The sequence below is a fragment of the Tripterygium wilfordii genome, chromosome 7, assembly GCF_013401445.1.
Source record: "Tripterygium wilfordii isolate XIE 37 chromosome 7, ASM1340144v1, whole genome shotgun sequence".
Classification (NCBI taxonomy): domain Eukaryota; kingdom Viridiplantae; phylum Streptophyta; class Magnoliopsida; order Celastrales; family Celastraceae; genus Tripterygium; species Tripterygium wilfordii.
The window spans coordinates 3,584,636-3,594,873 of record NC_052238.1 but is presented as its reverse complement, the minus strand read 5'-3'; the positions used below and the strand labels follow the sequence as shown (position 1 = coordinate 3,594,873).

At 37.6% G+C, this 10,238-nt stretch overlaps 2 protein-coding genes across 6 annotated transcripts; both read right to left on the bottom strand.

The window, feature by feature from the left end:
- Positions 1 to 243: 243 nt before the first annotated feature.
- On the bottom strand, positions 244 to 3,620 carry LOC120002007. Of its 5 annotated transcripts, XM_038850537.1 has the most exons (8): positions 2,705 to 3,620; positions 2,201 to 2,497; positions 1,677 to 1,802; positions 1,415 to 1,495; positions 1,095 to 1,131; positions 937 to 1,007; positions 716 to 814; positions 257 to 616 (listed from the first exon to the last, which is right to left on the bottom strand). In XM_038850537.1, exons 1-5 carry the CDS (start codon positions 3,555 to 3,557, stop codon positions 1,103 to 1,105), a joined length of 1,386 nt encoding a protein of 461 aa, XP_038706465.1. In that variant the 5' UTR covers positions 3,558 to 3,620; the 3' UTR covers positions 257 to 616; positions 716 to 814; positions 937 to 1,007; positions 1,095 to 1,102. The 5 variants fall into 5 exon arrangements, with proteins under 5 accessions (XP_038706467.1, XP_038706465.1, XP_038706464.1 ...); XM_038850539.1 differs by having other exon boundaries at positions 244 to 616; positions 937 to 1,131; positions 2,201 to 2,494; XM_038850536.1 differs by having other exon boundaries at positions 937 to 1,131.
- An 831-nt stretch (positions 3,621 to 4,451) lies between these two features.
- On the bottom strand, positions 4,452 to 10,123 carry LOC120001480 (FKBP12-interacting protein of 37 kDa-like). Its single transcript, XM_038849837.1, has 12 exons — positions 9,957 to 10,123; positions 9,812 to 9,873; positions 9,684 to 9,720; positions 8,346 to 8,433; positions 8,154 to 8,218; positions 7,991 to 8,068; positions 7,155 to 7,202; positions 6,840 to 6,893; positions 6,379 to 6,540; positions 5,855 to 5,924; positions 5,584 to 5,639; positions 4,452 to 5,017 (listed from the first exon to the last, which is right to left on the bottom strand). The coding sequence occupies exons 1-12, from the start codon at positions 10,014 to 10,016 to the stop codon at positions 4,850 to 4,852; spliced, it is 948 nt and encodes a 315-aa protein (XP_038705765.1). The 5' UTR covers positions 10,017 to 10,123; the 3' UTR covers positions 4,452 to 4,849.
- Between the last annotated feature and the right edge of the window lie 115 nt (positions 10,124 to 10,238).

The window sequence follows — 10,238 nt, the reverse complement described above, 5'->3', positions numbered from 1 at the left end:
TCTAAAATGTTTGATATTTTATGTACTTTTGATGTCATTGGTAAAATTTTAAAAAATTGAAGTTGCTATTAACATGGGAAGTGATTGGTAAAATTTTAAAAAATTGAAGTTGCTATTAACATGGGAAGTGTTTAGTAAAAAATGGGATGCGACCAAAACTCCCCAAACAATGGCATAACTACAAAATATAAAGGAGTCCAGCCCCGCCCCGACCCAAACCCAATGTCACGGGAAGACATAATGGTTATTTTTCCCGAACATTAATTTGATTTTAACAGTGATGAAGCCATGAAGGTTCAAAAGTTTAAACTCGCACTCAATTGAGTGTCATCATTCAACTCTCATGTCCAACAAATTCTTTTAAGAGCCAACCTGATGGGCCAAAGACCTTGTAATTGTCTAACGCGTGCACCCTGATGAGTCGAAGACCTTGTAATTGTCTGACGCGTGCACCTTGATGGGCCGAAGACCATGTAATTGTGTGACGCGTGTAGTGTAGCCGACTTTGATCGTTATGGACTAGTAGTACCACGAATCGATCTAGTCTTATACGAGCAGATGAGATTATTCACGGATTTGGCTTGGAAGCATCTTATATCAACACTGAATTATCTTCCTACATAAAAAAAGAAAAGAAAACAACAGTCCATAATCTTCTCCAGACTGCTTCCAACGGAAATAAGGCAACTTCAAAGATCATTAGAGACTGTCATACCTTCAAGAGCTGTACTTGAACTAAACCTCCAAGAGCCTGGTTTTCTCGAGGCCGCTTGGACAATTAGATAAAGGAGACAATTGCCGGTCTTGCCCTCAGCTAACAAATACAAGAAACTATGGTGAGAAACCAAATAACAGCCGGGCAGATTTTGGAACCGGTCGGCACATGGCAAAATTGCATACAACATAGTAAATTAAAAAAAAAAGATTGAAAGTTACCCTGCCGCTTACGATTATGAATACTACCAGTTCAGAAACTTAATCAACCTTCATAATCATCTTAATGTGGCCTGGAGAGCACTCCCATCAAAAGTTGACATAAACAACAAGGGAGAAGGACGCTATAAAATGGGGGAAAGAACAAATAACGTGCTCACCAGTATCTTCATGATATTGCATATACATATAAGTTATCTGCCAAACAAGAATGTTAAAACATCAGTAAGTTTTAGGTGTGACAAAGTAAACTTAAAAAAGGAACTAGTTTATTGGCTACTTGGAAAAAAAAGGATAATTAAAAAGGTCCAACGTAATTTTAACACATCCTCCGACATTAAATTGTTTTCATTTTTCTATGCAGGGCTACAAGCCAAAGTTAATGCGTACAGAAAGTTAGGACTCAGAAAAACAGCAATGCTCATAATTTGGGTAGCATTTTCCAACACAAATGTTCTGAACGACAAAAGCCAAATAGTACCTTGCCCAAGAAGTAAGATACCGTTAGCAGCCAAAGGTACAACATCTTGAATCTTCTCACCAGCAAATATTGCTTGGATAACTATCAGGAACAGCATAAATATTTTAGACTCACTCCCCCGAAAGAAAAGGAAAGGCATTAAGATGACATCAAACAATTCTTTCCCTTTTGATTCTCCAATATATATATACATATGAAACAGACACACATTGGAAGTTGTTATATTCTAAAAGTTGAAGCATCAAATATAGGATCATGCAACCTGAGATTTGCATTAGCTTTTCTTTGCATTTACTGGCATCCGTTTTATGCAGAGACGGTTCTATATCAGAAACAGCCAGAACATGGACAGAATGGTATAAATCTGACACCCAAATAGTTTGCGTTCCTGCAAACAAAGGCAGCATGATGACAGTGCTATTGTTCATTAAAGCCGAAACCATAAAAAGCATAAATCTAACCACAAATACGTTAAACTCAAAGAAATGTTGCTCGAGTTCAATTCGACTATTTTAAACATATTAAGACACCACGTTTTTTGTTTTACTTAATTTTAGAAGATAATTCACATCTTAATTTCAAATTCACCTACATGCCCTAAGATAGGCTAGTCACGCCTCACCAACTCTTCATAGCACAGTTCCTATACTCATTGCCACACATACCAACAGTCCCCTGTGATCACAACATGTTCAACAAGTTCCACAAAGCCACTGGGGATGAGCCTCGCTCAACTTGAAAGCAACTACGAAGAATTATAGAACAAACAAAAAATAGGTAACATACTTGAGGAAATATCAGGAAGAATCGCCAGCTTCTGAACTTTAAATGCATGAGGCAACTGCCTCATATGACTATTAAGGTAAAGGTTTGAGCCCAAAGCAGGGTTTGCCAGACACAGGACATGTAAATCTCCAGTCGAGTCCAAGACAAGAAACTTTTTCGAAAACAGTGCTTGAACTGAAACTGCTTTTGCGGATGCTCTCATAGATTGCATGTTTCCTACCTCCTTTCTTGTAAATGTTATAAAGCATGCACCCAGCTCATTAGATTTCTGGGGGAATCCGATAGACCTCTGCTCTGCTGCAAATTCAAAAATGAACAATCAACTCCAAGCTAATGGCAACTGCAAATTTTCTTAGACATTATTGAATATCAAATATCAGATGGTGAATGAAATTCTAGCAACTTCAAACTCAAAAAAGAAATTGGCATACAGATGCCACAGAATTATCTCCATAAAATAAACTCAAAAGACAATGAAATTGTGAAACTCACACAGTTGCTTACCCGCGCAATGCTTATTGATCTTCCCATCCAAGCTATCATTGCAAGGGATCTCTGAAGCCCCATTCAGGGATCTTGATCCTCTATCATCATCCTGTCTCCCATTCAAGCAATGGTTTTCACTCACATTAGAAATTGAACACTTCACTTTCTTAGCTTTGCCTTTAGCCAGTGCCCTCAAATTGAAAACCCTAACCCCATTATCCTCCCCCAGAATCAAGAACCCAAACGAGACACTCATCGACCAGACGTGCGTGCAGCACTCAATCACTGCACACCTCATCAGTTTCACCCCAATTTCATCCCCACCAACCATTTTAACGCCAAAAACCAAAACTTTCGGGCTCGAATTCAAACACAACGCGAAATAATTAACCCCACCAGCAAGCTTAACCGAAAGCCCATGATTCAAATCAAGCAGAACCCCCAATCTAGGTTCAAAGCTGACCCCCTTCTGAGTGCAAACAACCTGTGCCCTAGAGAACAAGCTCTTCCCCTCATGCACAACATAGAACCTGAGGAGAATCTGGGAACCACCTCTATGTGGGCCGGCGACAATGAACAGAACGCGAGGGGTAGTGTTAGGGTTAGAACTCTGGAGTCGGAGAAAAGAGGAAGAGGAAGAAGTTGGGGCAATTAGGGTTTGCGGGGAAGGAGAAGGAAAAGAGGTTAGAGAGAGAGGGATAGAGAGAGATGGAGGAATCAGAGTGGATGAGAGCAAGGGACAGAGAATGGGAGTCGAATTGAATTGATGTTGTGGAGGAGAGAGAAGGGTTTGTGAAGCCAAGCTTGGAAGCTTGAACAACCACCATTGTTGGTTTGGTTGATGCGGTGGTTGTATTGATTGCAAGGACATAAAGCAGAAGACGCACCGTTAGTTCAAGTTCGGTCTTCGTATTCGAAGCCCCAGCTTCGGATTGCGGATCCGAAGATCAGTTACTACTTGAACATGCGGCAATGGTAAGACAGCCCAGCTCAGGCTATGGGCCTATTGGGCTCAAACCTAACTCGATTGGGCCTTCTTTCAGTAGTTAGTCCAAGTCATGGGTTATTGGGCTCGACCGTGGCTCGCATGTCTTTGTGGGATTAGGGATGGCAACGGGTCGGGTACCCTTCCAATTAGGAAATACCAAAACCGTTTCCATTTAAGATACTCTATACCAAAACCGTTCCAAAACCATTTAAAAAACCATTTAAATTTCCAAACCCGGAACCGTTCCATAACCGTTTACCATCGGGTACCCGTTTACCATTTAACTTTTAATATTTTTATTTTTTTCTTTGATGATTATGTTAATATAAATTAATATGGAGTATGATTTATATTAATTATGATTTTATAATTCAAATTAGTATAATTTATAGTTTTATTAGTATGTTTCTATAAATATATATGTTTTAATATGCTTTATCATGTTATAATTTAGTATCCTAGTAGTATACCTTTATAGATGATTTATAATATTATTACTATAATGAATCTTTTTATTAAACGGTTCGGGTACCCTAAACCCGGCATCAAAAACCAAACCCGACCCTAAACCATGACGGGTTTGAAAATCAAAACCAAAACCGTTTCCAAAACCTATAGGATCGATTTTCGGGTTTTAAATGGATCGGATACCCTGCGGATAGTGCTCGGATCGGTTTTTTTTGCCATCCCTATGTGGGATATACATTGTTAAAAAGTTTTCCGATACAAACATGAAACATTTGGTCTGCGAATGGAGGAAAAAAAAATAGATGAAAATAATAATACAAGACTACATCTATTATCAATCAATAAATCAATTACTATTGGCTAACCCACCAGCTCTTTATTCGAATAATAATCATATTCGAGTTTTACACCATGATCACATTTGCGTGACAAGCTCTCGTATAGAATTGTTGTCGACAGTCGACACACTGGCTCGCATGATTCAAAGTCCACAAAGAATTTCCAATGCATACCTGAATCAGAAACACTAGCTGCGATCAGAAACATCTGGACAGAAACACAAATCCACCGCCTTGATCGTTGCGAGAGAATCGCCACCAGTCATGCAGAAGAGATTCATTCATACCCAAGTTCAAAATTGTTATTGCTCACATATCCCAGGCATTAGTGTTCCCTATCCTATCTACAAAAAAAACACCTACTAGATCCTAGTTTCCAGTTTCACCAGATACAATCATATTGTCACTAATATTATTAGGAGCTACATCAGGCTTCTCATCCTCCATTTGGGTCTCCGGGTTTGGCTCAAGCCTCTGCCTTTTAAACTCACGAACCTCACGATCCTTCTCTTCTAGCTTCTCTTGCAAGATAAGAACCTGCAATAGAAACGTCACAGGTAAAGATCTTTGAAATAGTATCATGATGCAAAATAAACAATTGGAAAATATTATCTACTTGATGCTCAACAGCACATGTTACACAATGTTTAGCTTACAGTAAGGGTTAGTCTGGCAATCGTTGTCTTTACGTGCTTCGGGCTTCGGCATATTTCATAATAAAAATAGGTGTACTAAGTACTAACAAGCAGAAGCATCTAAACTGACTAAAAACCGTTCCTAAATTCCCGTTGGAGTTGCAGCCTCTTGTTCAATGTAGTTGAACCAAGGAATCTAGTCCCATCCACAAAATAACTATAATCTGTTATTTCCCACAAATTACTTTTATTTATCACATGATCTTGGTGAGGATACACTGCAGTTTGACAATGGTAAATACGTCCATAGCAATCATGTTAGTAATTTTGAAGAGCTTCACAAGCTAATACCTCACCATAGCAATCATATTAGTTGTTTGCTCTTTGAGCTGCTATTGTAGTTATGTTATTTAGTTTATTCCTAACATCAAATCAATGAGTAGAAAGTAAGTGGGAGAGAAAGGAAACCATTTCATGCGACTTTTCTGCATCATCTGACAGCCCTTCCATATGCTTGCACAGCCCTGTAGGCAACAGCACATAAGAATTAAGAATAGATGGAAAATTTATCCAATATACGATATAAAAAGGACCAAAATGCCAGACTGATTACTAGACAGTCAAGCCAACCACCATTTTAGAAAAAGTGGTATTGAGTAGCCAAAAACGTTTATGCAGAAAACGAGAAATAAAATAGAATCTGATCAAAACATGCTAAAGCATCTACAATATAACTAACCTTCAAATTGAGTTCTGAGTTCTGCATTTTGAGATTTCTGCAAGGCAAGTTTCAGTGATAATTCATGCATCTGCAACCAAACAAAATTTACAGAACACATCAATTACCTTTAGCAGGCTGCAGAAGAATGAAAAACAACTGATGAACTTCTATATATTTTCATCATCTGAAAATATCATAGAAAGGGTCACGCCTGTGTCGGCAAGTCCTATATGGCAAAACACATATTCGTCGTCTATTTGTAATCCAATCGCACTTGAAAAATAAATTTCAGGTCTATTTCAAAATTTACCACCCCCCGCCCCCTTCTTTAAAATGCAAGCAAACACAAATATGAAACCCCATGAATGCAGTATCCCAAACTTGAAAAGTGAAAACTGTTCTTTAATTTTCTTAAAAAATAAACAAGGTGTATTGAGACACAAACTTAACTAGATTTTCTGAAGAGAAACAAGAATCAAAGTAAAGCCATTATATTCAAACCAATTCATAATTAGTGCATGTTCCAAAATAAAGCGAATTACTTTTCCCTCAGAAGCCTGATTGCCTATCTCCTCATTTTCCTCCTGTAGCGTCCGACATTTGGCCATCAGCATCTTCCCATTCTTGTTATATGGAGTAAAACTCATAGCGTTGATGTGATCCTGCATTTCCTTCATCTTTTTGTCCTTCTCCTCAATCAAATTCTACCAAAATTATCCAAGAAAAATATAAATAAGCCATACATAAACAAAGAGCATAAAACAATTCTCTGTTACAACTTGCATTTTCTACTTTATCATGTTAAAGTAGAAAGCAGAAAATATAAAAGAAACCAAGAAAGTCTTGCTCCTAGGCTCCAAGAGAACTTGGAGGTTCAGCACATCTTACCACTTTAACAACTACACATACAGCAACCTATAACAATCCATTTAGATTATGGGAGGTGACGCAATGTGTCCTATTTAATGAAATTCAGCAAAAAAAAAGATATTTGAGAACAAACCTTTAAACGAGTAAATTCTTCATGAATTGCTGGATCTAGTAATAGCCGCCGTACCTGTCCCATTATCAACAATAGTTAGTTAAGCAAGCAGCGGATGTTGAGCATATTACTTTAGCATCAAACCATATTGGTATCCTTGATAATCAATCTGAAACCTGGACAGTTTTGACCTACACAAGCTTAAAAACTCTCAACTCTGACAAATCAAGGAAATCAGTTTACAAAGTACAATCTGGATTCATCAAGTCCATACTTCAAAAAAGTATAAGAACATTATATCTTACAAACACAATAATGGAACACATTTATAAATACCTGCACCGATGGTGGCTTGAGTTGTGCTTTCAAATCTCGGACGGCAGACTGGAAAGTTAGAAATCAGTCTTAGATGAGAACAACATGAGATGATTACCCACAACCAGGTATTCAAAAATGACCGTTAGCATAGCAAAATTAATCCAAGGAAAGCTGTTAAAATAGTTTTTTAAATAAATCAGTATAATGATTAAACCAATTGCTTCTAAAGTCATAAGGGATCAAAAGATGCTGTAACCTTAAAAAGAATATCTTTTTTGGGGCCACCATGATAGGTGAAGAATACCCCTAAACATGGCAAAAAAAATGATGACATAGGAAAAAAAACGAAAAAAGGTAGTACCAGCTATGGCTGACAATCACATTTCATTAAAAAAGGGTGTAATGAAAAAGCAAAATGAAAAGCAGCCTGTCTAAGTTATTCCCTGTGATCAAGCTTAAATATGGTAAAAATAATTGCATCCACTGCGCCCGCTGAATTCTAAACTGCTACCCCATCCAGATTGCAGAAACAAAGAATAGATTATTCACGTGCTTATTTTAGTAAGTCCTCTCTAGAAATCATAGCATCTTTTGGAAGGAAGAATTTTATAAAATGCACTGTGGCAGATGATTCTATTTTCCTATCCTAAACTTTTCTATGAGATGCCAGAACAGCAGTACTAAAGCACCTGAATCAAAACATGTTGGTTATGTATTTCTCCTAATGCCTATTCCAACATGTTGGTTATGTATTTCTTCGTAATAATTCATGCATCTAATAGTTCAAATTATCCATTTAGAATACATGTATAAGACATCCCTCTACCAACAAAAGGAGAAACAGAAATTCTCACCTTCAATTCCATTATCTCTTGCTCCCGTTTCGCAAACGTTACAATAAATGCAGCTTCCTTTTTCTTTGCTTTCTCAAGCTGCTACAAGAAAATAACACAAATGAGCCCTGCACAGTGGAGTAGAACTTCTATGATGCTAAAATAGTAACATAAATCACTGGACCTGTTCTCTTAATGACTCCTCAGAGTATCTCAGAGACTGAAGATAATTCATCACTAGTTTATGTTCTACATATAACAAACAAATGCATTAAGACAATTGGACAGGGTGACAAGAACTTCAACTTGAAATAGTCCTCAAACAGCATATAAATGACAGAATGCATCATAAGTAAAACTCTTAAAAACAGCTAACCAGGAGTTGTGCCAGCAGGTATGAAGGACTCATTCTGAAATAAAGAGTGCCATTTTTGAATTTCCGACTTCGCAGCTTCAAGCTCTTCCTGAAGACAATATGATTATAAATAAAGATTTGTGTATGTTTTCAGATTCAGAATCAGGTATGTTTTCATCAGCGTGTGGTACTGATTAGTACGAAATCACCAGAAAGCAAATTCAAAAATTCCATAAGACCCTTTCAATCAACAAGTACAATTTTACAGAACATAGCTGCAAGGGAAGACATGTGGAAAAAAAAAAAGGTATAAAAGAAAGGGAATCCCAATAACTAGAACTATCAAGGTAAAAAATAGAAACCTTAAAATATTTGAAGGAAAAAACACATTTATCCATAAATGAACAAACAAGAACATGTTTAAGAAACAAATTCCAACAATAAGCCTCACGAATAAAAATATCACTGAATAAACCAGTGATTGAAGGAAAACAGCCCAATAACCCATCAAATCTCAGGTAGGTTGCAAAGAGCAGGAAAACGATCAAATTTTAGTTTTGTTGCACACATGGAAAATTCAACATTCATTTCCTTAGAAAGGAGCGTAAACAGTCGTGATTCCAACATTTTTTTAACTCTCTTTCAGTTAGTGGTGGATTCAGAGAAAAAAAAAATTTCTCCCAAGCCCTATAAAGCCCCTAGGCCAGATGGCTCTAATAGCCTTTTCTTTATAAGAGTAATCTTCAGCTTGAACTTTACTGCAAAATTGCCTTCTTCTGTAAGCTAGTAGGAGCCATCCTGGCCCAATAGCTCTTATCAAACTTTATCAGTCAGCTGTTGACCACCACATAGTACACCAACGGTCCAACATTTTCTCTGTCATGATGATTTATGGCTTAACTATCAAACTGCTGATGAAAATACATCAGCTAAGTGAGAATGGTTACAGCTTGATCTAAGCCACAAAAAATTCCTCAATTCTTGCACTACCAGATTTCGATAAACAATTACTGTGCAAGGTGATGCTTCAGGCATGGGTAAAGCAGTTGTTATTAGTCGAAAAGGCCAGTGAAGTTCCTTACTAAGATATTAAATTAACCAAAGCTAAACATAGTTATCAAACATGAGACTAAGAATTCCACAATTTGGTGCAAGATATTCATCATTGCAACACTCTTTGGCATTGCAAAATTTCGTGGTCGATTATGATCTTAAGCCATTGAGGTATTTAGAGTCACATAAGAACCTTAATCAAGCTCCTAAACCAACCCTAGAGCTAGTTTCCTCAAGAGTTCAATTCTTCGGTGATGTTATCAACAAAATAAATCGAACAAATACAAAGTATGAAATAATACATACTTGGCATGTTGCGAGGTTATCCTTACACTCCTGAAGACTGCAACCGAAAACAAAAACAAAAACTGATAAGTTAGGGCAAAGTAAACAAGTATTCAAAACATACATATCTGGCGAGGGAGAGTTAGTACCTCTCTCGAAGAGTCAAAATAATTCCAGTTGTGGCGCCAGGAGTTTCTGCTTTTGAACTTCCCTGAAAGAAGACAGTAAAAAAAGAGTCTAAACATAAGTGAAAGTCGCAGATGATAATTCATGGAGATAGGTTCCAATTTCTACCTCGAAAGAAGGGAGGATGTCGACGAAACCAGTGTCTTGGTCTTGGTGGCCGGACGACATGGGCAGAGATCTGATATCGGCGAGAGATTTACGAAGAAGTGAGCCGGAGAAGTAAGGAAACCATGGAGCACAAAGGGGGAGAGAGCGTTTGTATGATTTGAGCGGCTGAGATGCTAATAGAAAATCGAACGGTTAGGAAAGGAAGGCCTGTGCCTGGGAAATCATCAAAAAAGCAGGCCAGCCAAAAAGGCCCAAAAGCCCACTCACCAGAATGGGCCGTAG